General features: G+C 42.7%; 1 protein-coding gene across 1 annotated transcript in view; it reads left to right on the top strand.

Annotated features, from left to right (window-relative positions):
• The first annotated feature begins 812 nt into the window (after window positions 1–812).
• The window catches only part of LOC114003037 (deubiquitinase DESI2-like), a 56,701-nt gene continuing 33,067 nt past the window's right edge, over window positions 813–24,446 (top strand). Inside the window, exon 1 of the mRNA XM_027749561.2 lies at window positions 813–2,122. Coding sequence (XP_027605362.1) covers window positions 2,084–2,122 — 39 coding nt within the window. The 5' untranslated portion in view covers window positions 813–2,083. The remainder of the gene's footprint in view (window positions 2,123–24,446) is intronic.

Raw genomic sequence — 24,446 nt, 5'->3', positions numbered from 1 at the left:
AACTGTGGCTTTGCTCTTTCAAAATGCAAATCCATACAGTTAGAGCAAAGCAGTTCTGTATCTCCTTTGGCACTATCCAGAAGAAAAGTTTTATGTCTGACTCTGTTGGGCTGGCATTCAGCTATACAGGACATGGGCTCACTTCCCTTTCATGCTGCCTGCCTTCACAAGAAATCCTCCTGCACACCGTGTAACAAGTCTTTTACGAGACTGCAGCTCTATGGTATTTTCTTTCCGGTCCTGACAAACGGAGGTGAGCCCTTCTCCGGGACGGGATGCAGCTGAAGACAGGTCTGAGGCATGCTGGGCTTTGCTGATGTAACGGGCTCCCTGCAATTTTCATTCAGATCTGGTTGGCTGGGAGCTGGCAGAGAGCCTCAGCCTCAGATACGCCTCCAACTCAGATGAGGTCATCCCTGCGTTTTTTTTTTTTTTTTTTTTTTTTTTTTTTTTTTTTTTTTTTTTTTTTTTTTTTTTTTTTTTTTTTTTTTTTTTGTTTTTTTTTGGTTGGGTTTTTTTTTTCACTTGATAAGTCTGTGGTGTTTGAACGTGTAAGGTCAGAGTGCTAATTGCCACACCACTGCAAATCTCTGGATACAGAAACCCTCTTTCTCCCTCTCAGCTGCACCGTCTCCCAGCACCATCTCAAACCCTGCTCTCCCTTTAAAGAGAGAGGAGGAGCAAATTGAAGATGAATTTACCGCAGTGCATTTTATAATTAATTCTCGCATCCAGGTCAGAGGGGAGTGTTTGTTGGCAAGACATTGCAGAGCTGCTCGTTCCTAACATGACTGTAAAGTAGCTCCAGGACGGAAAAAAACTCCAGAACCTGCTGCTGCCAGGAGTGAAACTACTCGCCCTGCCCAGTCGTTTCGTCCCTTCCCCGCCCTCCCACCGTGTGCCATGCAGCGATGCATCCAGCCAGCAGAGGACGGGGTAGGTCCCCATGGCTGTCAGTCAGTAGAGGCTGCCCAGCTCGGGACGAGCTGATCGTGAAATAAGGACTGGCCCTGCGGAGAGCAGAGCACACAGAGCTGGGGTACCCAGCCCCGGCCCCGCACCCCGCCTGGAAGCATCGCCCGCTCGGCATCTTCCTTCCTCCAGCCCCAACGCCGAGTAATCCCGCGTCGTCTCCCGCGGAGAACTGCCTACTAACTTCGGCGCCGACGCCAGGTCTGCCTGCACGCCGTGGGCAGGATGGGGGTTGCCGCATCCCCTCTGTGCCCCGGGGGCAGCCAGCCCCCTCCTCTGCCCCCTCCCACCGCTGAGCCCCGCGCTGGAGCCCCTTTGGCACAGCCTCTTCACCATGTCCTGCCGGCGGCGGAGAGACCGCAAAGGAGAGTCTGAGCAGGGATCAACCTCAGCACCGCGGACAGATCCCGGCTCTGGACGGACCTATCCCGGTACCGCGGACAGATTCCAGCTCCGGGAAGATCAACCTCAGTACCGCGGACAGATCCCGGCTCGGACGGACCGATCCCAGCACCGGGGACAGATCCCGAGGTGGCTCCGGGCTCCGGCGGCGGGAGGAGGGACCTCGGCGCCCGCTCCGGCCCCGCTCCGTGCCTTGGAGCCCAGAGCTATTGCGTCGTGCTGGCAGCCCGCTGCGGTAGCAGCCTGCCGCTCTGCCGAGGAATCCCCCCGCACACACTGCCCCCCGCCTTGCTCACGGTGCCAGAAGAGGGCTTATATTTGGGCTCAGAGTGTGTCTTCTGTGGATCGGGATTTACAAGCTTGGACGGTGCCTGGTTACAGTGGTGTATGAGTCTACAGACCCCAAGGTGCGCTACAGAGTTAGAAAGAAACCTTGGATCTGTCACGCCGTGGAGGGCTAAAATAAACCCTATACAACCAGCAAACCCAACCCAACCCTTACTGCCTCCCTGCAACCAACTTTACACACACACACACATACCAGTGAGAATTCTGTCCTTTCCTCCTCCCTCCACACTCCTTCCTTCGGCACGACTGTAGGATGAGGCATTTCCCTCTATCTGGCTCAGGGTGAAAGCATATCCTGGGGCATCAACACACATCTGGCAGAGACTGAAAGGTTTTAATCCAGCCTCTGCTGCAGTCAACAATGGCAAATGAACCAGTGATTCTGAATGTTTATGACATGGTGAGTATGAAACTGTACTGATTGAGGGGACAGTGGGGCTGGGTGGGTGTTCATGCTTGGAGGCAGGCATTGTACAAAGAGTAGCCAAGCACAGATCCCCAAAGAGGCTGATTCCCTGCCGCACCTTCCCCTCCCCTGGCCCAAACTCCTCATCCAAGCATGTCATATCAGAGATGATGCTGACCCCAGCTTTTTTGGTTGTTTTAAATGTTTAGCATATTGGACCAGATTACAGGTATTATGCTCGATTTTCTGTAGGATCTTTCAGGAGCAGCACTGGGTGAGGAGAGTACTTTTTAATTTCCAGTGCCCCAGTTAAGGAAGGAAATGTGATCATCTCTGTCTTTGCTGGAGATAATTGTTCTTTAATTTTGAGTAAGCAAGCACTACCATGCTGTAGGGAAGGAGCCAGGATTTCATCTAGGGAGGAGAAACAGCTGTAGAATTGCAATAAGGACATAGTTTCTAGGCTAATAATATGGATCAATCCCTCACATGCGTAAGAATGTAGTTAATCATTTTCTCTAAAGGTTAATTGCAACAACAGGACTAAGAAATTGTCTCGTGAAGTTTCAGCACAGAGAGGAGCACAGGCACATGCTGCTGGGCAATATTTCCTGAATGTTCACAGGATAGCAAGTCGTTTTCCTTGACCTTTTCTTGCAAAGGGGAATGTGAGTGGGTGTTATCTGTGCTAACAAATCAGAAGGTCCAAATCTTGGCACAAGCCTCCGAAGAGAAGAAAGCTTGGCACAACCTATTTGCTTGCTGGTCTGACAGAAGGTCAGGAGAGGCATGTTCAGATGAAGAGCATTTTGATGATTGTATACTTTATCTTTGTTTTTTGTTTACCAACTAATGATTAAAAAAAAAAAAAGAGAGAAAAAAAAAAGTAGTTTTCAGATCTTCCACAAATTTAGTGACCTTTTCTGGGGAAAATACAACTTTATAAGGCCCAGTGCTGACTGAGCTCTAAATATCCAGCTCCAGACCTTTAAGATTACAACATACATTTGCTTTTTATCATCAGGCAGTGACAACTTTTATCAGGAAGCCCACAGAATAGTGTGGGTTTCCCTGTAGGGGGAATAGACACCAAAGAGATTAGGAGTGGGTGGCTGTAAAAGTCAAACCTCTTCTTATCACAAAGATTAAGGGATCTTTTGAGGACTAAAACAAGTGGGTTGTTTTCTGAGGGAAGAGTGAGTGGTAAGGCCTGTTCAGGTGTGTGTCTGCTCTGAGGGACAGTCTAAAAAGTACAAGTACAATGGACTGAAGCCACCTCTTCCAGTGCTATTATTGGTAAAATTGAGCAAGCTGGTGTAAAATCCTTCCCCAGACTTTGGTCTTGAGCATTTAAAGATCAGTTGCTTGGCAGCCTGAACTGTGAACTCCCGCAAGCTGTCCTTCAACCAACAGGTCTGGTAACCCAAGTAAGTGGTAACTAGTGCTTGATAACAAGGGATTGGCATTGCAAATGCACACACAAGAGTTTATCATTAATACTTTGAGGAAAATAAAGGAGTTATGTTGTCCTTTTATAATATCCCCTCTCTTCCTTGCAATTTTTTAGTTTGTTCTGCAATAAACTATAGTCTGAACTTTCCTCTCTCAGCCACGGTTGATCCGGCCCAAATCAGTGAATATTTCACTACTAAAAGAGATCCAAATACTGCATGGGTATCATCTTTACCTTTTTATGTTTGATTGACACCAAAGATCAGCCCAAAGGATTTATGGAAGAAGGGGCTTGCTGGTCATGGTCACTGTGCTCTGAGATGGGACACAGTGAACTGAATTGCAGTCATCATTTTAATTCAGACTAAGTAGTTTTTGCTCCTTAGCAAACCATGAAAACCTTCATGTGTGAGTAATAACTCCATGGGTTAACCAGTCTGTACACAGAAACTGTTCTGTTTGCATATAGACTACCTGGTTTGACTATCACTGAGTCACCTGTAGCTCACATCCTACATTATGACTATTGAGGCAACATGCTTTTTCATTGTTGCTATGATTTTAACACCACGAAGTCTGGAATATAGCCATGCAAAATCTGCACTTTATTACACTGGTGAGGAATCATAGGGAAACTGGGAAATGAACACATTTGCTTGAATAACTGTTGGAAAATTGGCCTCAATGGAAAAAACCCCAGCAACAACAAAAAAGACAGCTGGGGACAACAATTAACTGGATGTAAAGCTCTGCTTTCCTGACAAAGAACATGACCCCCATTTGGCATCTGGAAGCACTTACACTGCAGGAAAACTTATCCTTAGGGCAGAAGTTCAATTATGGGCTTTGTGCAGCTATGAAATACCCACTCTGTGTAGTCTTGTGTATTCAAAGATTACAGTCATTTATCCTTTTACCCATTGGATATGTACCAGGCTTCTTTAGGAAAAAAAGTGCTGCTATTTAATGAGGTGTTTTGCACAAATAGCTGAAGCAGGTAGATCTATTCGTAGACTTATTTTCTTCAGCATAAAATAATGGAGCAAAAATCACTGGGTATTCCTAGTGTTCAGAATATTCTCATCAAAAGCAAACTTTCCTCACCCTCAGCACACTAGGTGGTCATATCCTATTCTATCTCTTGCCAAAGACCTTGTACAAGCTTGTATGGACTTGTGCACTTGCAAAACAGACAGGGCAGGAGAACTTTGCTGATCAACTAGGACATTTTAAAGAGTAGATATGCAGGATATTGAACTCTGATTTAATGTGTAAGTGTGAATACAGAATATGGATTAGAGGTTTGATCATGGGTATATCTCTTTCCCAGTCTGAATCCCAGTCCAGCTCTTGCATGGACTCTAAGCCAACTTCTGGTTGGAAACCTGCAGGAAATAACTGGATCTATAAAATCTGTGGCAGAGTTTGCTCTGATCAATCAGTTATCACTTTTACTTCAGAAGGACAAATCAAATTCCCTTTCATAACTGGTAATTCTCTTCCCTCTGGTCTGCATCAATAAGCTTTTTATCATGGAACACATCATAGATTATGAGGTTGACTTTCTTAGGCAGGATATCATCCTGTTTCCTCATCACTTTAAGTCTTTGTGGCTTACTTTGGAATAGTTTGCCTAATCACTGTACATTAATAAATGTTGCCTATTTAAATCAGGCAGAAGAGTAACTGCAATTATTGCCTGGGTTTTAATCTTTATCAAGCAAGCTAAACACATTCCACTAAAAATAGTTTACTTGGCAGAGATTCAAGTTGGGGGCTCTGATAATATTTCCAGCTTATTGCATAGCACATTCATGCTATCATATTAAAAGCAAGGATATTGATATCACCATTGTCCCTCTTTTATTACAGCTAAAGTTGTCCTGAATTTCCACTGTCTTTGCAGCTGATAATATATAAAACTGTCATTTTGATCTACTGGCTTTTTTTTTTTTTGCTTACTCTTTCTGCTGGGGAAAATGAGCCCCTGAGATGTGCCGTAGAGGAAAATGAGAACCCTGGTCAGCACAGAGCCAGGGAGCAGTGATGTAGGGTCTATTTAAAAGGGGGTGTGTGTCTCTTTCTCGGCCTTGTCCCACTGTTATTCCATGTCATCCCATCTGGAGTGAATGAGAGGGAAATAAGATTCAAGTCACTGTAGTTGGACCGACTCTGAGATTTTCCCCTGTGACTTCAATTTCAGAAAGGTAACAAAAGTGTAAATATTTACAATGGTCCTCCCATGTTCTTTCAGTTCTTTATATAATTTATATCATTTGCCTGCTAAATGGGCAAAGGCTGATGGTGATGGCAAAGGATGGCCCTGCAGCTGACTGACTGGTGTCTCTCCTGCTTCACTGATCAGTGGGTGATGGTGCCATTGGTTTGATTTCTCCATGACACCACTGAGTGGATCATCCAAGTGGCCCTGAAAGAAAAACAAACACAATAGCATTCTTGAATTCACAGCAATGATAAAGGCCTCTGTTTTGGTTTTGTGATATTATGGCAAGCAGCCTGTGTTTGGAGAAGGGGTGGCATTTTGGGTTGAGGATATAAAAGCTAAGAGTTATGCATATAGTTTCCAAGAGTCCCTGCAGAGAAGAGGACACACCAGCTATCTCTGAGGAAAGGCATAAAGCTAGGGGGTCTGTATGGCCACAGAATAATTGCATAAAACTTTAGTACTTTAAGCCAACTTCTCTGATACAAAATAGTAGTATGGAGGAAGGAATTACTTTTCCTTTTGTACTTTTCAGCTCCGTCATTTTCAGCAATTTGCTCATATACGAGTTGGAGGTGATGACCTGTGTGTACCATTGAAAACCAGCACAGAATTACCATCCTAGCATCCCTTTTGGGCTTCCTATGCAATGGAAAAGAGAGAGTGAGACTTGGCCTCTGCAGTGGAATGCTTTAGGACTGAAGGAATAGATATGCTTTTTACCTCTAGCTTCAGTATATAAGGAGCCTTTGAGTGTATTATAGAAGTAGCAACAGAATTGCAAGCACTAGCACTTCATTCTGTGAAATGATTGTTTTAAGCACTGACTAGATCATGGAGCATGTTATTATCTCTTTGGAGCAAAGAATAAGTCTAGTTACTCAGAAAAATGTCAACATGTTTGTGCTTACTGTAGGTAAAGGTCTCTGATGCTCTCAGCTTGCTTAGTCAGAAGAGTGAAAAATCCTAGTGCAGGTAGTGGACTCACCTCTGCGCTACTTATTAGTTGTTTCTGAGCTGCTCAGTGTGGAGAAGCACAGCATCTCTTGACTCTTTTTGGTATTCCAGGAAGCCACATGGAAAGCAAGGGAACTTTTTTGTCAAGTAGGTTGACAGCTGTGAAGTTTCTTGCTGTGATGAGCTGAAGAGATGCTCTAAGTCAATTGAAGAACTTGTGGTCCTGAAAGAGTAGGTGATGGAGAGTCACTAGGGTCTCTTCTTTCTTTTTCTTCCTTCATATGTTGGCCAAAGTGAATGTATTTAACAAATAGAGAGCAAAAGCCAAAATATTGCTTCTGTGGTGTTTTTTGGTTTGCTTTGTTGTGTTTGTTTGTTTGAAGGACCGAGTTTAGACTATTAAATTATCTGTATGCTGCACAATAGGTTCAGGATTCATAATCACTCAGGTATCACACTTTCTATTATGGGCCCAAAAACTCTCTGGGAAGGCTCTTGGTTAAAGGGCAGAGAGACTAAATAGACCACTGCTGCAAATGAGAGGTGGCAGAGAAAGCTGCTTTCACTGGATGTCAACAGAGTCCTGAGCCCAAGATATGAAAGGTCTGTCCAGACTGCTTCCGTTTTCTTGGATGGAACGTTTCCCACTGCAAATGGTCTTGACTTTCGAAAAAAATATGAACAATTTTTTTAAAAAGGTGTTATGGCAAGTCTGATGGCAGTACATTAGAGGTTTCAAGTAAATTAGGCTGAGATGCCTGGCAGTGTGCGCCAGTGAGGAAAACTAGGCTTTGTTTCTGGTCCTCTTTTCCTCCTAGACTGCATCAATTTAATTTGAGTGACAACAGGCTGACCTCAGGCAGAGTAGTCACAGATTGGGATTGCTCCCTTGCCCTGCTTGAACTCAGAAGCAGAGGGAAAAGGAAAGCAGTTTGGTGATGCTGAACGCTGTGTTATAGTCATTGCCTGCTTCAAGCCTGTGAGAAGACGATGAAATGCAACTGGACATCTCTTCTCTCTTGTGTCTTTGGACAGAGGAAATCAATTGGAGGAAGAAAAGAGTAAAAAAACTAGTACACTGAGCTGCAGCTGAGTCCATTCCTTCAAGAAGAAGGAATCCAAACATGTCAACTGATTTAAATCAACTGAGAAGCTAAAGAGTAAGTGGCATGGCCTGGGTTAATAAGTCCTGCAATGAAGTGTGCCCATTTATGCATAATAAGTGGATTTTTGTTGTCTTAGCAACAGCCTGGAGATGTGTTATCCATCGGGGGAACAGTCTGTTTTGATGTTGTCAGGGTGACAAGCTGACTACCTGTCCATCTTATTGCAGATCTTCTCCAGCACTGCAGTCTTGTAGCTGGCGACTGTATGCTTATGCATGAGATGTTGTAAGAGCTGTCTCTTGACTGTACATGGGTCATTGCTATCTCTGGCTACAGCATTTATCCTATCAGCAAGCTCACTGAACCATTGCTCTGTTGCCCAGTGGACTGAGTTGAACTGACTCATCCAGGGCAACACAGGAGTTGTCACTTCTGCTAGTCCTGCATGCCTTAGGAAAACTGCTCCACAACATGCTCTCCTTTACATCAGCAAATATAAGAAACTCACGTGAGTGAGGAGATCCTAGGAAAGCTAACACAATGTAAAAAAATGTGTGAACTCTGCTTCTGGATCAAAGCTTCTCAGATCCTGTCATTAGCTTACCGTTCCCACATCAGTACTCTTGAGTCAGTTCCTGCAGATGACAATCTGACTTAGTGTCTCTAAAGCACTCATTTCAAGGCAGCCTGAACTCTTGAGGAGTCAGGATTCTTATGGCCAGGATTTCAGGTGTAAACCTAGGGGCTCAAAGTAAGGTCAGCTCTAAGAGATACAGAAGATATAGAGATACTTCTGCTGCTACTGGAAGTTGTCCTTTAACTCCATCTACAGGCAAAGTCACAATCCCCTGGCCTGGCTCTGAGCAGCTCTGAGAGAACTGATTGTTTCCTCTTGAAAGCATATGGAAGCTGGTTTCCAGTGATTTTTCTCTGATGCTTTTTGGGGTTTCCCCTTATAGCAAGGCAGAATTCTTTTAGAACATGACACTTTTGTCAGCAAGATTTAGCCTCTGGCTCACTTTGCTGTCAAGGTTCCTAATGTTACTTGGCTATTCTTTAAAACAAACAAACAAACCCCTAAACCAAACAAACCCCTCTTGGCATTGATGAAAGCTGATGTATTGATAGTACTGGAGACTGTCACTCTCCTAACAAATAAGTTTATGCTAGCAGTAGCAAAACAGACCCTTCTGCCTTTTTTACCTCATCCCTGGTGTGTAGGTTGAGCTGCTCTGGTGGTGTGGCTCAGCTGGTCATCCAGCTTCCTACTCAGAAGCCCAGAGGGACTAAGTTATACATACATTGGGAGCTTCTGAAGGGGAGAGCTGAGCATTAGTGGTAGAAGCAGAGCTACTAAATTGGAACAAATGTCAGATGCATTTCTAAGTGTGATGATAGGCAGGTATATATTTGTGCATTAGTGCAATGAACTGAATTTAAATGGGTGTCTTAGGGCTGAAAGCTATGTTGGTGACCTGAGTTGCCCTTATTCTAATTTTCTGTTTGTTTCAGTCTCTCTTGTTCCTGTCATTATGCCAAGATGACGTAGCTGAAGCTGGGGAGGGAGGCAGAGATCAATCAATACATAAAATCTATATTTCTGCTGGGGAAGAAAAGAAACAAAATTCACAAGTCTAATGATTCTTTCTCTAACAAATGGACTCAAACTGTTAGGAAAGAAAAAAACACTGGATGTTCTTGAGTGTGAAAGATCCAGAGCAGAGAAAGTAGGTATCTCCTTACTTCAGAGCTTTATCTATCAGCATGTGAATCTGTGAGACTTCTTATCTCAGACAAAAATATGAGGCTACGTCCTAAGATTGGAACATGGTTTTAATTGGTAACTTAATTTTTAAGCAATTAATCTTAAGGTGTCTGGAAACATAATGATGAGGGAAGAATAAATGCTGGGAGTTACAAATGATCTCTGATAGGTAAGAACTGTGATCTACAGAAGCAAGTGTCTGATGCTAGAAATGCTGAAAGCATTTTAGCCTGTGTAGTGCCTTCATTGAGTGTGTCAACAATGGGTTGAATGCCATGTGACTCCTGGCAGATCCACATCTCTGGGAAAGGAAGGATCTGGCACAGTGTAAGCTCTGTTGATAATGTGGTTTGTTGAACTTTCAACTGTGCATCTGTTACTGTGCTTTCCATGCGGTCATGCTTAAACCCATGAGGAACTATCAACTCCTTTGCTGTTCTCTTCAATATCTTCTACTAGTGATTTATTTATATTGGATACTCATGCAAGAAAAATGGTTTCCTAGATGCTGGTTGCTGCCTCAGGGTTTAGAATGCATGAGGAGCCCAGTGTAGCCTTCCAGAGTGAATTATAGGCTTTGCTATAGGTTATCTTTTGCTAGGTACAAAATGTTCTAGACATCTGTTCTTGGCTCATCTGTGTGTCTTGCTCTGTTTGGAACTACTTGGAGCTGATGGTTTTATAATTGCCCCATATTTGTCATTTCTCCCAGCCCTGGATTAGCCCGGTGAGTGTAAGAAGTGACAGAAAGAGAGGAGCAAGAGGTTAAGCATGAGACTAATCTGAAAAATCATCACTTTTGTCATTAATCTGTATTCTTGGGCAGCACCTGGGGCATGAGCTTCAGCAGTATGCTTCTAGTTGCATAGGAGGCCTAGGTTGTAGGTATTTTCAGGCAAGGCTGAGGTGCTTTCTTAGCAAATCACTTATCTAAAAAATGAAAGGCTCTACTAGCTGCCTAAGCACAAATATCAAAATACATTTTAGGATATCCGTCCGATCTCTGGATTCCTCTCAGGAAAGGTCAAGCTATTTTCCCTCATTGATCCTCTTTCATAGCTATCAAGTTTGTAGAGATGTCTTGACTATTTTAAGGCATTTGAGATGGCATAACATACCCAGAGGTTCTGACATGAGTGCTGCTTATGGGCTGGGGGAGTAACAGTACTAGTTCTGCATTTGACTTTTACCACTTACTGTGCTGATGCATTTGGAGTGATAGAAGCCAGGTTAAAATCCCTGAGGGATTCAAACACAACTGCTGCTTCACACGGGTCTGCCAGAGAAGCAGACAGTGGGATTTGGTTGTTCTGGGTCTCTTGTGTGAAAACATTTAGGTTTTGTTTGAAATACTCAGCAGAAGAGTGGATGTTTCCAGTGGATCCTGGCTGTTCCAGGAGGTTGTCCAGGAGCCAAGCAATAGTGCTACTCACACTTGTTCTCTGGCCTGCTGAACATATATTTTATATGAAAGAAATCTATTATTTACTTTATATGACTCTAAAGCTGCTTCACCAGGAAGGAATGAGAAGGCCTGACTCCAGATACACTATGATGGGGTGGCCGGGCTGCTTTCCTCTGAGGCAAGTGGAGAGTCAAACCCCCTCTGGCAGGCTGAGGTGGTCAGAAAGTTGGTCTGTATCCTCCCAGACTCTGGTTATCAGGTACAAGCAGAAAGCACTTGTTCCTTCTGGGAAATAGAGGTTAACCTTGCTCTTCCCTCCTCCTATATGTTTGTTTTCAGTCAGGGAATTTTTAGACAGATGTCAGGCTTTGTTGCCCTGAGAGGATCTCTACTGCCCTTTCCTCCTTACGTGTCTACCTAACCTGGAGAGTCAGTTACTTGTGCAGCTTTTTTTCTGAGTCTGTCCCAGCACTAATACAAGGGCTAGTATGTCTTTAGAGCAACCCTGTGTTGGAGACATTGTGGAAAGGTGGGAAGGCAGCGCTGGAGGTTTTCATATCTGTGGAGGCTGGAGCTAAAAATGCATGTCCCAAGCTGAAATCCACCCACCATCTGTCGCCAGTTCTAACATTCATTGTTCTTGATTGCAGTGCCATTTGCTGTACTTCTGTTCACTCTAATTTTTATGGCTGCTTGTTTTCCAAGACAGCTGGCTATCTTCTCTTTGACAGTTCTTTGGGATGTGGAACAGACCTATTTTCTGCTGCTGGAGCACTATGCCTCTTCTGCTTACTACTGGGAGAAAATTTGGGGCCAGGACATTGAAAAATGTCTTGTGCTGAATTGAAAGAGAACAGATTAAATCCAGTGTAAGCTAAGAAGAAACAGGGGCAAATTAAATAGGTCCATTTCAAGCTCAGGTGTGTTCTTGGGACCATTAAAAAGGAAGTACTACAAATCCATTTTTCTCCCTACGTATCTCATAATATAAGCAAAAGCTTTGGAAGGATAAAAGAATGCAAAGCACATGGATCTATGAAAATTTCAATTGTTTTTATTGTTGAGATCAAATTCTGCCTCCTCCCCTGGGCAGAATGCTGCTGGCGGGAGAGGCTCTGCACCATGGTAGCTAGAGGCCTTGGCAAGCAGGCAGGACACCCCCTGGGGGGCAAGGGAGGACAGAAAGGTGTTCATCCCAGCACCCTGTTAATTGGATTGGTCGTACATCCCCCTGAATGCTGTGTGTGTACTCTTCTGTTCCTTGTATTCAGGCAGAGCTAATAGGAAGGAACGTGTCCCCTGAGAGCTGAATTGGGATGTAAGAGGAAAGGGGGATGGGAAGGGAAGGACTCCTTTTACATCTCTCTTTCACAGTTTTCAACGCCACAGGATGAACTAAAGCTTTTTCAGTGCTCTTTGAAACACCTTCTGTCAGAAAGGCAAGGAAGCAGGAAGCAAGTAAAAGTGACATCCTACCTTCCGAATCCATCTCTGCAGTAAAGTTATGCTAGGAGGCTCACATGTCTATCTGTGGCTTTTTAAGTGCTGTTTGTAATATGGCATGTTATTGAAATGCTTCAAGGATTCCCTTTGTAATGTGTAATTACTCTGAGATATGCAGTTCAGTGCCTATTGCAGCTGCTGTTCTAGCTAATTTTAATACAGTTAAAGCCGTTGGTGGATCAAAGAAATTTATGCAGATGAAATTTTAAAGCTAGTATAATGAACAAAAATTAATAGTCTCTAACACATCAGGTACTTAAAAATCCTGTACTTGGTACCTCTGAACTTGAATTCTGCTTCTCATACCCACAGGACTTTGAAGCATGTTTCTAACTGTCTGTTACCTCTCCCAAGATCTCAGAGGTGTCTCATTAAAGCTGATGTTCAAGCCTATTAAATACATGAATGTAGCTCCTAATGATGCATCTCATTTGGGTGAGTTGGCACCAGGAACTGGCAGGGATCATCGCTGCTCTGGTCCCCCAGTGGCTGGGATAGTGAAAGCCACCCGGAGAAGTGCAGGATAATACCTTCTGTGTTGGGAGATAAAAGGCAAAGTGTCTTGAAAAGGCTGCAGAGTTCCAGGGGCACACCAACCTTGTCACCTTCTCACCTACCAGCTTCCCTCCCTCCTTCCTGAAAAGTGCAGCCTCAGCTCCCGGAGATTGCAGATGGGAGGCATCTGTCCTTGAGCTCTCAGTCTCTCCAGCCAGTTAATTATTAATCATCACAATATCCCTTATGTCAAGCATCTGCACTGCCCATGAAACATGGAGAACTGTTTTATCAGCCGAGTCAGAAAGGTTTTAGTGTTCTGCCACTCATTATTGTAAGGCTTTTGTTCTGTCGAAGAACTTAAGCAGCCAGAATTATCTTACCTGACTCCCACACCAGATGACCTGGTACTAGCAGGGGCAATAAATGTGTGAATTGGAAAACCAGAAGAGAAAGTTAAGCTTGTATCACGGATCCTGCAACAGAACTGGTGCTGTACCATTGGATATATTTACAACTGTAATGCTACTGCAGTTATAGGTATACTGCCCATTATGAGCACCTACTTGCTAGGAAAAATACCTCAGTATTTAGCTCCCTTGAAAGATACCTGCTGGGCTATTAAATCCTGAGGGGCACAACTAATTTTCTGTGACTGTTGGCTGTCTGTTGTGCCTCTCTTTGGTTTGCTGGTGCTTACCATTGCTCTAGAAACAGAGAGACACAAGGCTATGTAGAGCTCTAGGACTTGCCTGCTCTCTGATTCGGCTTATATGCTATCCTAAAAGAGAGATTGAGAGGAGGCAGACCAAAGAGTAGGCATGAAAGAAGAACATCATTCAACTTGTCTCAAGGCACTTTTTACTGTTGGGAATATTCAGTCATGAGAACCTGATGCCTGACTCCTTCTAGCTGGGACAATTCTAGTGGAAATGGAATGGCACTGGCACTTTATTTCTGGTTTAGGCAATATGATGCTTTCCTGCCACCATTTAAAATCATGGGAAGCCTTGGGTATTGCAGGTAAGTGAACCCATTAAGACAGATGATACATGACTTAAATTGTGCTCTTTAGGATCCCTAGGACATGGTTAGGTCATCAAGTATTTCTGTCTTCCCTTCCACCCTTCCTTCTATCCCAGGATGTCTTCACGCAGAGTGAAAGAAATTATGGTGGATCTGACAGGATGTTTTTTTCTCAGCAAATTCATGGTAGATTGTCACTAATTAGCACAGCAAGGCTCAAAGTCATTCTTACTTCATTCTCTACTGAGGTATCAGGATTGTAGAAGACCAACTCTTATTTACATGTAATAATAGATGAAGATGTTTTTTCCTCCTTTCAGTTCAAACATAACATTGTGTTCAATGACACCACAGTGTTTTGAGGAAAGTGCTTTGAACATGCGGGAATCAAAAAGCTCTAAACAGATTGTGTCATGCTGCCAACAAAGCATGTCCTTGGACCCTAGCCGAGAACAACCAAACCTTCATTTTGAGTAAAGCACTGGATGTTGAGAAAGAGAAATACAAAAACTTTAGTCCTAGTTCCCATCTCAATTGCATTTCTAGCAAGTCACTTCAGTCTCATTGTCTTGAGTCATCTCACCTGTAAGATGCTCTTGTTGGGGTGGGAGGAAATATTTGTGGGATGTTTAAGAGGTTAAAACCCTAACTGCTTTTTAGCATTAGCATGTAGCTGCCTGTTTTGATGTGACTCCCATAGGAATGGGAGGTAGCAGCAGGGTTTCTGGGTGGTGGGCTGAGGGGCAGCAGCCCTGCATCTTGCTGGCTGGCTGCCTGACTTGTGCCCAGGTGAGCACATGCCCCGTTGCCACCTTACTCCTGCTTCCCTGGCAACTGTTCCTAGCCTTCCTGTCAATAAGGGGGTGGTGGTTCCACTCTCTTCTCAACAGAGCCTGCCTGGCACAAATGAGATTTTCTGCAAGTAGTCAGCCACTACACCTGCTCCTGGCCTTGGCCTTTACTGCCCTTTGATCAAAGATAGCAGATGAAGTATTTAGAGACAGCTGCTATTTCTGCCATTAGCATCCAGACTTCCTAGGAGAAAATTGCTGAAATCTGTGACAGCTGAAATCTGAGTCAGAGGAAGCTTTTTACTTCAGCATGTACAAAAGCAAAGGGAGAGTGAAGTAAGGCGGAGGGAAAGACAGTGCTGAATTTGCTATTCATTTAGTTCAGGAAAGCCCAAGCAACTCAAGATGACGGTGTGCAAATTGCAGACACGCATGTTGCTGTGTGGTGAATACTGTTCAAGGGATTGAAGGTGCAGAAATAGTGGGTAAGAAAACAGTGCAGTACGAGGGGGCTGTGTGCTGTGCTTTGTGACAGGACACATTAGCTCCCACTGAGCAGTTCTGTGCTCTGGACCCTGCTGATGGTACTTGACAGTTTAAAGCAAATGTGATTATCTCCATGTTGTGCTGCTGTTGCAGGTGCTGGAACAGGAGAATACCCAAGGGATTTGCTTAGCCTTCGCTACTCCAGCACACGATTCTTTCTCAGTCTTTTCTAGTGTATTTCCCAGTATTTCTCTGGAGAAGGAAAAGGCTGTCATTCCCACTGCAGCTGAGGCACTGACATGCAGAGAGGCTGACTTGTCTGTTTCTAGGACATGAGGAAATGGAATGAAGCTGTGACAGGGGAAGTTTGGATTATATGTTAGAAAAAGTTTTTTACTGAGAGGGTGGTTGGTCACTGGAACAGGCTCCCCAGGGAAGTGGTCACAGCATGAACCTGACACAGTTCAAGGACTGTCTGGACAACATTTTTAGTCATTATCATTTAGTTTTAGGTAGTCCTAGGAGAAGCAGGGAGTTGGACTTAATGATCCTTACGGGTTCCATCCAACTTGAGCTATTCTATGACTCTATGACTAGGTAACTTGTTGCTGTGCAGTCTCTTGGGTTTTGATGTGGAGTTATGATTGTGAGACTGTTCTTACTCTTCTCCAGCTGCAGCTGCTGAAAATGCTCTGATTTCTTTTTAAGGACTGTGATAGATGTTTCAAAGCAAAGTGCTTACATGAGGCTTCCATGTTTACCTGTGCTCCCCTTTGATGGAGTTCAGATAGCTTCCAGCACTGAAAGGAACTGTGGGTCAGAAGCACTCTTCCAGCACTCAGTCTTTTCAAAATGAAAGTGCAGGCTTTCTGATGCTATCATGATTTCCAGTTTGAAAGAAAACTCCTAGGATCAGAGATGGTTATTCCCAAACCAATTTATTTACAGAGCACCTCTGGTAATATAATTCAAGAGGCTTTCTAAAAACATGTCACTTAGTAAACAGGGGAGTAAACAGGGGCGGATGAGTCAGAGCATGAACAATTAATGCCTCTGTTGATTCCCATGGCTTTGTATAAGCTTTGGACTGAGATAGGAAGAGGTAAAGGAGAAACAGTCAGTCCTAGTTCTGCCCAATGACTCAACAACAGGATTAGATATATGTTAATCCACCAAAATTTATCCTCTGTTTTAGAAATAAGAACAATTGCTCTGGACCAGCCTGAAGTCTTTATGCTGACCAGTTTACACAGGTTATCATTTAATTTGATGGCCAATGGATTTGAAAATATTCTTATGTTTTACTTGATACTTGTCAAAATAAAATGCTACCTAGGATTTTGGGGGGATAGGAACACGTTACACACTGAGGTTACAGAAGGTGATGTGGTTAAACACTGCATGCACATATGTGCTCTGGGGACAGCTTGCCAGGCTGGAGGCTTTTGGAAAGAACTAGTCTAGCAAAGGGCTGGGGGGTGGGGGGCCGTGCAGAGGGGAGAAAGCATCTGCCAGTGAATAGATAGATGAAGATTGTGCTGCTTTTAAGAAGCACCAATCATCTTTGTAACTTTGACAGGTGGCAATGGGGCAGAAGAGGAGGAAGAGATTCAGAGAATTGTGTGGGTGGGGAAGAAATTAATCCTAATGAATTGGAAGAGCAAATCCACAGTGGGCAGAAAGCTTTGGACTTCTGCCCTGCTGGATATGGATAAATGCAAGAGAATCCCTTTTGCACGCAAGAGCTAATTGGGCAATTACAGCATAATCTGAAAACCTTTGCTTAAACTGTATCCTGGCTATCAAAGTGTGAGGCAGATTCTCTTCCAGGGTTTCATAAGGCTTGCTCAGAGTCTTTCAGGTGGGTGAAAGCTCATCTTTGAAACAGCTCCCTGCTTTATATTTCTGAGGTTTCCTTTCAATGTTTTCATTCTTATTCTCAGAAAAGAACACACAAGCATTAAAAATGGCTGAACTGGCTGAGACCAAGCATCCATCTAGTCCAATCTGATTATTCTTCCCTCAATGCCTGCTTGTGGAGATGGAGCAGCGCAAGCATATATGACACTTCTTTCTAACATGGTCACATATTTTTTTGCTCTGAGTCGTCTCTGAGCTTGACCTCTGCCTCTTTACTAGTCCTCTATGGCTCTTTCCTTCATTCAGTTTTCCTGAACAAATGTAACCTTTTGTATTAATAGTCCTTGCAGGGAGTTTGCAAGTAGGTGTACTACATAGTGGTGAAAAGCTAAGCACTTTTCTTTTTTTTTCTCTCTCTCTTTTTTTTTTTTTAATAATGGCTTCATTTTGATAGGTTTTATATCTGACAGAATAGTTAGTTCTTATCTACTTTATTGCACTACCTGCAGAACCTCACTGTATCTCTTTGCCTCATGACTAGTTCAATCCTTACAGATGTTTTCTGGAAAATGTGATCAAAAACATTTTTTAAATAAGTTAACTATGTCAATGAAATCACTGCTTTCTCCAAAAAATGTCAAGAGATGAGTGTCACAGGACATCCCCTTGCAGAATTCATGTTGATCCTTACCTGAAAGATCAAATTTATTGCCCATTAATGCTATATTTTGTTATCGTTTCTACTAATGAATCCAGTTTGGATTCCAGGCTTGCAGAGGTGTTTTTCCCTGGCTCTCATATGGACCTCTGAAGATTAGCGTTACACTTGCTACACTGGTGTTCAGGTCCCAGAGACATTTTACACAAAAGGCTGCCCACAATCATTAACAATTCTGTCCCTGTGGTTTCTCTGTTACTCTTGGGTAAGTGTTGTTCTGCCCCTGGAATCCTCCAGGGCCAATTCTGTCTGTGTCGTACACCCATCCATGTCAATGTTTAACAAAGCCTCTTCTGATTTCCTCACTCTTCCTACTCCTCATACAAAAATAAAAGTGGAAGTTTCAGGCATGGGAATCTCACCATTTTTTTGTGGAAACAAGAAAGCTCTGATGGAAAGACTGAATTTATTTTCTCTGCAACAGTGAGTATCAGGTTTGAATTCTTCTACAGCTTTGCTATCACTTTCCCCTAAAGGCTTTTCTTCTGACATGTTGGAGGAAGAATTGAAGAAATAAATGTTACTGGAGAGGCTATTCTTATAATTTTTAGGTCTATCTAGAAGGTAAAAGTGACAATGTTTTTTCTGCTTTTGAAAGTACAGGGTCCTGAGACAATTTGAATGAGGAATGATCAGTAAGAGTGCTCTCTGTCTGCAGTGCTGTCTGCTGGATACCCTGTGGTTTTCTCACCCCTAATTTGTGTATTCTATTTGTCTAAATCTTTTATGTGATTATGCATTTGAGCTAAGATTTGAGTGCCACAATGCTAAGCAGTTCCACATTCCAAAAAAACAGAACATCTGGATGCTTCTAAAATTTTGGCTATTCTTAAAGCTTTAAGACTGAAGACTGGTTCCTCTTTACTTCAACCATCTTCCAAAAGCTCATTTGTGACATGAAGCATGTTATTCTTCATCCCATCTCTCTGCTGAACCTGGTTGGCGTTCTTTCTCTTAGGAAGTGTTTTTCTTCAGAATTGGCATCAACACAGAAATTCAGCATCAGGCCAGTCTTGCTCATCCATTGTGTATTGCCATTTGATCAAATGGATAAAATGGAGCATGTGACTCGCTAGGACTGAGTTGGAAGGGAAAGCAAAGAAGGTATCTGCAAACATGGATGCACAAACCACAATGGTGTTAGTGCTCAAGTGAGGTAGAAACCATGGCTACACAATTGTACAAAATAGGAATAAAGCTCATGTCACACTAGGTGGTCTTTTTTTACAAAGAGAGAGGAAAAAAGATGCATTGGTGGCTAGTATTTCTCTATTCAGTACTGTTTTCATGCTTGGTTACCTGAATGTTGCTGCTGCTGCAGGGTAGCAAACCAAGCTGTGTATTTACTCTCATTGTTCACAATGTACAAATACACCTTGGAGGATAAAGTAAACTGAGAGTTAAAATATTTGCATCCTCTGTAGTTTACTTGTTGAAGAAGGTTCTCTTCTGAGCAGACTATTGCCACAGAAAGCAAAGGCATTCAGCAGAACAACTGTGCAAGTGGCTATATTTTGGGAGAGGATGATTAGGAGAAAATTGTTCCTATAAGGAGTTTTGCCAAGGACCAATCTACAGTGCTGCACCTTTGGTGCCATACTGGGCTTGTTTCTAGGCTTGGTTACTAAAATAGCGTATGTGAAAGGAGGCTGATTGTCAGTCTACCCATGGTTGGCTTTGTACACACTCTTGGGCATGTTTGCTTATTGCTAGCAAGCCACCTGAGGGAAACCAGAGAGTTAAAATGCTGCTGTTCTCTAAGGCTTCGTTATATATATACAGGCTGTATTTATGCTTGCACATGTGATTCACAAGCAAATATGTCCTATTTGCTTGTGCAAGTTTTATCCATGTTCTCCTGTGGAAGGAAGTAATGCTCTCCTGCTTACAGCATGCTGGTGTTTGCCTTGTCCTTCTGTGAATGTTTTATTTGTGATACCAACTATGAGCCTCAATCATGAACTGGGATTCCACCATGAAGACACTTTATAAATGGGAACCACAGAAAGAGTTCTGGCTCCAAAGAGATTAGGAGCTACTTTTCATCTAGATCTGATAGGAAGCATGCAAAGAGTCTGGCTTATGGGCTCTATCTGGTGACACTAACACCTCCCAAGATGAGCTCTCCCAGTCATGCAAGCATTCCTTTGGTCACGATGACTAGTTTAATACTGACTATTTTGGGGTTTTTATCCCTTTTTGGTCTCTTCCAGCGTGAGAGGCTAAGCAAGATTATTGTGGTGCTAAAAGGAAGCACAGTATTTTATATAAATCCTACTGAACTCATATTTTATAGAGTAAATGGAACTTTCACATAAGATGAAATATATCAGGCTGGGCTGCTGATCTTATTTGTTTGATGAATCTGTTTACCTCTTGCATGCATCCATCTAACTCAAGAGAAGGCAGATACATGGAGTGGGAACTGAATGGTCTCAGACCTATCCATTCATCACTTGCATGATGCATTGCTTTCATGGCTAGAGTGTCAAGATTACTTCTCTGTTATACAGGAATAGAAATCTTTCTTTTCTCTTGGTTTACTGGATAATTAACTTAATTTATAGCTTTATGACCACTTGTATTCCCTAGCTTGCGTTTGTGAACTTAGAGAAAAGCAGCTCAGGAGAACTGAAATCCCCATCTGTCCCCCTTCATGTCTTGTGTGAGTCATGTCCATATCTAAGCTAAGCCCAACTGTATGGGGTTTTGCCCTTGTTCTCCTGCCCTTTGGATCACTCTGGAAAGAATGTGGTGATTTTTTTAGTTCTTTGGTTATGTGGGGAACATTTTTGGGTCTATGGAATGTGGGTTATGTACGGTGTCCTATTAAGAGCATGGGCTCTTTTTTCAGGTACTAATCAAAATGGGTGTGTGCTTGGAGCGTGCTTCTTCACTCCTAGAAACGAGTTACAATCTGCTTTTAAAAAAGGTGGTGGGATATTGTTGGCTAATGCTGATTAAGGCTTTGTTTTTCTACAATAGATATCTGGGCATCTAGAAGTTTCTTACAAGGGCCAATCTAGGGAGATAGTTTAATCTGAGAGCAGATGTCTTTGATATTAGAGGATGTTGTAAGCTAGATGAGACATTACAGTGCTTACCTCTTTTTCTTACATCACAGTTCAGCCTGGCCACAGCTGAGGTTAGATGTCTGCTCTGCATGCTGGAGAGTTTTTTGGCAGCTCTCTGAAGAATCTGGCAGACAAAACCATTTGCACACCATGGTAAAAATATACAACCCTTTCTCTTTTCACTAAAATAAATAGGAGCCAAGATGTAGTTGCAGTATCTAATGGATTTTTATAGAAAGAAATGCAAATGGAGGTGGGGGGGGGAAGGGGAAGAGAGGAATATTCCCAGGGAAACCTGCTACATAAGGCAAAATCTTCTCCTTGGTTTTACTGAAGTATTTCCTTATCTTCCCTCTTCCCCTTCAGTCCTTGATCTTATTGGGTACATTTCAGATGTGGAGATACCATAAGATGCAAGTCCACGAAGGAAGCAGTTGTCTTAATCACTGGGGTCATTTCAGGTCTGTTTCTACATGTATACAACACACAGCAGACTAGCACAGAAGATTTGCTTTAGCACAAGTGTAAAATTATTATTGTGCCCAGCAGAAAGGAAATATTTAGCGCATCCTGAACACTAGTCTAACTCATGCTGTGCTGTTTAAGAGGTGGGGGCAAGGAGAAGAAAGAAAGAAAGGATAACTTAGTGTTTTCTGAAGAATCTTCACTGGCATGTTTGTGCCTCTCCTTTTGCAATGGTGTGTGTGTGACTCTTGGGAGAAGCAAGCACAGAGGCTGTCCCTTTGAAGAGACAAATATCTGCACTTTAATCTGAAATTATTTTCACCCAGAACAGTATCTTCACAGTACTAAACAATGATGATTTGTTGCCGGGCACTGCTGCTAACAGCCATCTCTGTCTTTCAGTAAGGGATGGCTATTAAATGCTTTTAGAACTGCACATCAAACCTGCTCATTAAATAAAGACAGAGGAAATCCTTGGAAAAAAACACCATAAAATCCCTGTAGCCCCCAGACAAACCAAAGCAGAGCACATTACATCAGAGTTGTTAAGATATTCCCACAGCTTTTTAATTTTTTTTGTCAGCCACAGTGGAATGCTGCATGTATTAATCACTCTGTTGCATCTTCATGGGGGGGGGTAACCTTAGAGCACTTTGTCAGCATCAAGTAGGTAAATTTCAACAATAGAAAATGGTTACTCATTTCCAAAACTATTAATATTTAGTATCTTTGGTCATTTTAAACAGTGCTATAATCGCTCAGCATAGAAGCCCTTGGATCATAGGTTATAAACAAGTTTCTGTCTGAACTTCCCTGATTGCTGTTACTGTATCAGTTTTCTGCATTGTAGAAGATTCCAAAAACCGAATTTGGCATTGGACTAGATTATAGAGCTACCCCTTTTTGAGACAGTTCCCTTCTCAAGGAGATGTTCCTTGCTTTACTATTTTTTTTCTTTCCTTCTTCAAACCAGCAGAAACTGTAATTTTGAGGGAAGATATATTTGAATCTCCATGGCACGACAGCATTTTATCATTGCTATATTCAAGTTCCTTACTTTCTGTTTATCCCTTAAATCTAATCTGGAGATATCACTGCAATGCGATTCTTCAGTAGCTGTGCTGGAACAGCAGAGAGAGAGTGTACAATTATGGCAAAAATGCACACATATCCTTTTACTTGTAGGAAAAGATAATGCAGAGAGATGAGACACTGTATGAAATTGGCACTATATTTGAAGGCATGGCCCCTGGAATCTCTCCAGGAAAATAAATCTTAGCTCACATTGTGAAAGGGTTTCCCCCATCTATGCTGCAGAATAGATTCCCTTCTCAGAAGCTTAGAGATAAATATTGATTTTTTTGCAATAGCAAACTAATGTTAGTGGCACACAGTCAATTTCTGTCATGGGCACTATGAGGTATTTTGAACACCACCAAAGCCAGCATGGAGTACAGATTCCTTAGGTGCAAACAGCCCAATTCTTTTCTGATCTGCTGTTGGCTCACGGGACAGGCACAACTGTTTTTGGCAAGTGAATAGGAATGATACAACATATAATTTTGACCTTACATAGCCCTTGCAGGGAGAAGAGATCTGGAGAGTATTACATTCTTTATTTTTCTGTAAGGATCCAGATTCACCTGTGGGTAGGTATAACTCCTGTCTATGTGGTTGGTGCTAATGCTGCCATTAGGAACCCCTAGGCCCCTAAGGCCTAAGTTTGTGGACTTCGAGCAGCACACAATGTGTTTGAAAGGAGAGCTGGGATCTCCATCTCTGTCTGAGATCCTTTTTATCTAAGTATCTGAGTATGGAGCTCACACTGGAGTGGAGTGGGAAGGTCTTCTGTTCAGATTTCTGATAATGATGGTGTTAAACACTTTAGGGTATATGGGGATTTGAAGAAGAATTTGGAGGATCACAGTTTTGAATTTGAATCTAGTATCCTGCTGATGAAATTTTAGTTTTGAACTAGTGTGGAGTAAATCTGGAGTATGTCCATAGCAGATCAGGGAATATGAACCTCCCAAAGTCCTTGTTTGACATCCTAGCTATGGGACTATCCTTCATCAGTTTTTCTATAGATGTTCAAATATGCTTTCACCTCTTGCTGGAACATAACATTTTTTTCTCTCCTTTCTTTTGGGCAGTAAATTTATTTCCTTTAACGTCTGTGTGCCTCATTTTATTTTTTTCTACTGAAGATGTCAACTTTTGTCTAACAAATGTAACCCTGCCAGCCTGCAGATTCCTTTGAAGTTGTTTGCTGTCTCCCTTGGGTCTCTACACAACAGGTTGAAAACAATGTTATTGTGTTTTGCATTAATGGAATGGAACAAAAGGAACTATTTATTCCATTGCCTGTGGTGTTCATGGTCCTTCTGTGATATCATAAAGGGACTTCTTATCCCTTTCTGACGGCTGTAGTTGCAATTACTTTGTTGTTACCTCAGTCTTCTCCAGATAGTTATCCACATAGAAACTTGGCAGAAGTCAGAAGTTGTTTTAACCAGTTTTTTATACTTTCTTAGTATAAAGAGAGATGTTTCTGCCTCGTGTATCTAGGAGGCTGTTGTCCTTGCTGAAAGCATTAATGAACTGGATTGCAATGCAAATATGGGTATTCCTTCCACTTGGCAGTCATCCCTGAGAGTTTTCCTCCCCACTCCTACCTTAGCACAGTATGCCTTCAGACAGTATCCCTGTTATGATCCGGTTATTAAAATTATTAGAGATGCCTCTGCCTGAATTAAGGTGCAAAAGTCAATAGTATGGGTTTTATTTAACACTAAATGTGAGGCAGAGAGAGAGAGAGAGAGAAAAAAACAGGAAAAAGGAGGGGTGGGGAAGAAAGAGAGTTACAGAGAGATTAAATAGAAAATATATCAACACTCTGTGGAACCCCATGGAGTCCCATAGGTCCTCTTCTTCTGGTCTTCCTGGTGGTGAGGGTCCCGCAAAACATAGAGTCCAGTGGATTAATATACA

This window comes from Pipra filicauda, unplaced genomic scaffold, assembly GCF_003945595.2.
Source record: "Pipra filicauda isolate LSUMZ 115617 unplaced genomic scaffold, ASM394559v2 scaffold6_size6359152_pilon, whole genome shotgun sequence".
Taxonomy (NCBI): domain Eukaryota; kingdom Metazoa; phylum Chordata; class Aves; order Passeriformes; family Pipridae; genus Pipra; species Pipra filicauda.
Note: the sequence above shows the minus strand (reverse complement) of the source record. Positions and strands in the feature narration are given on the sequence as shown.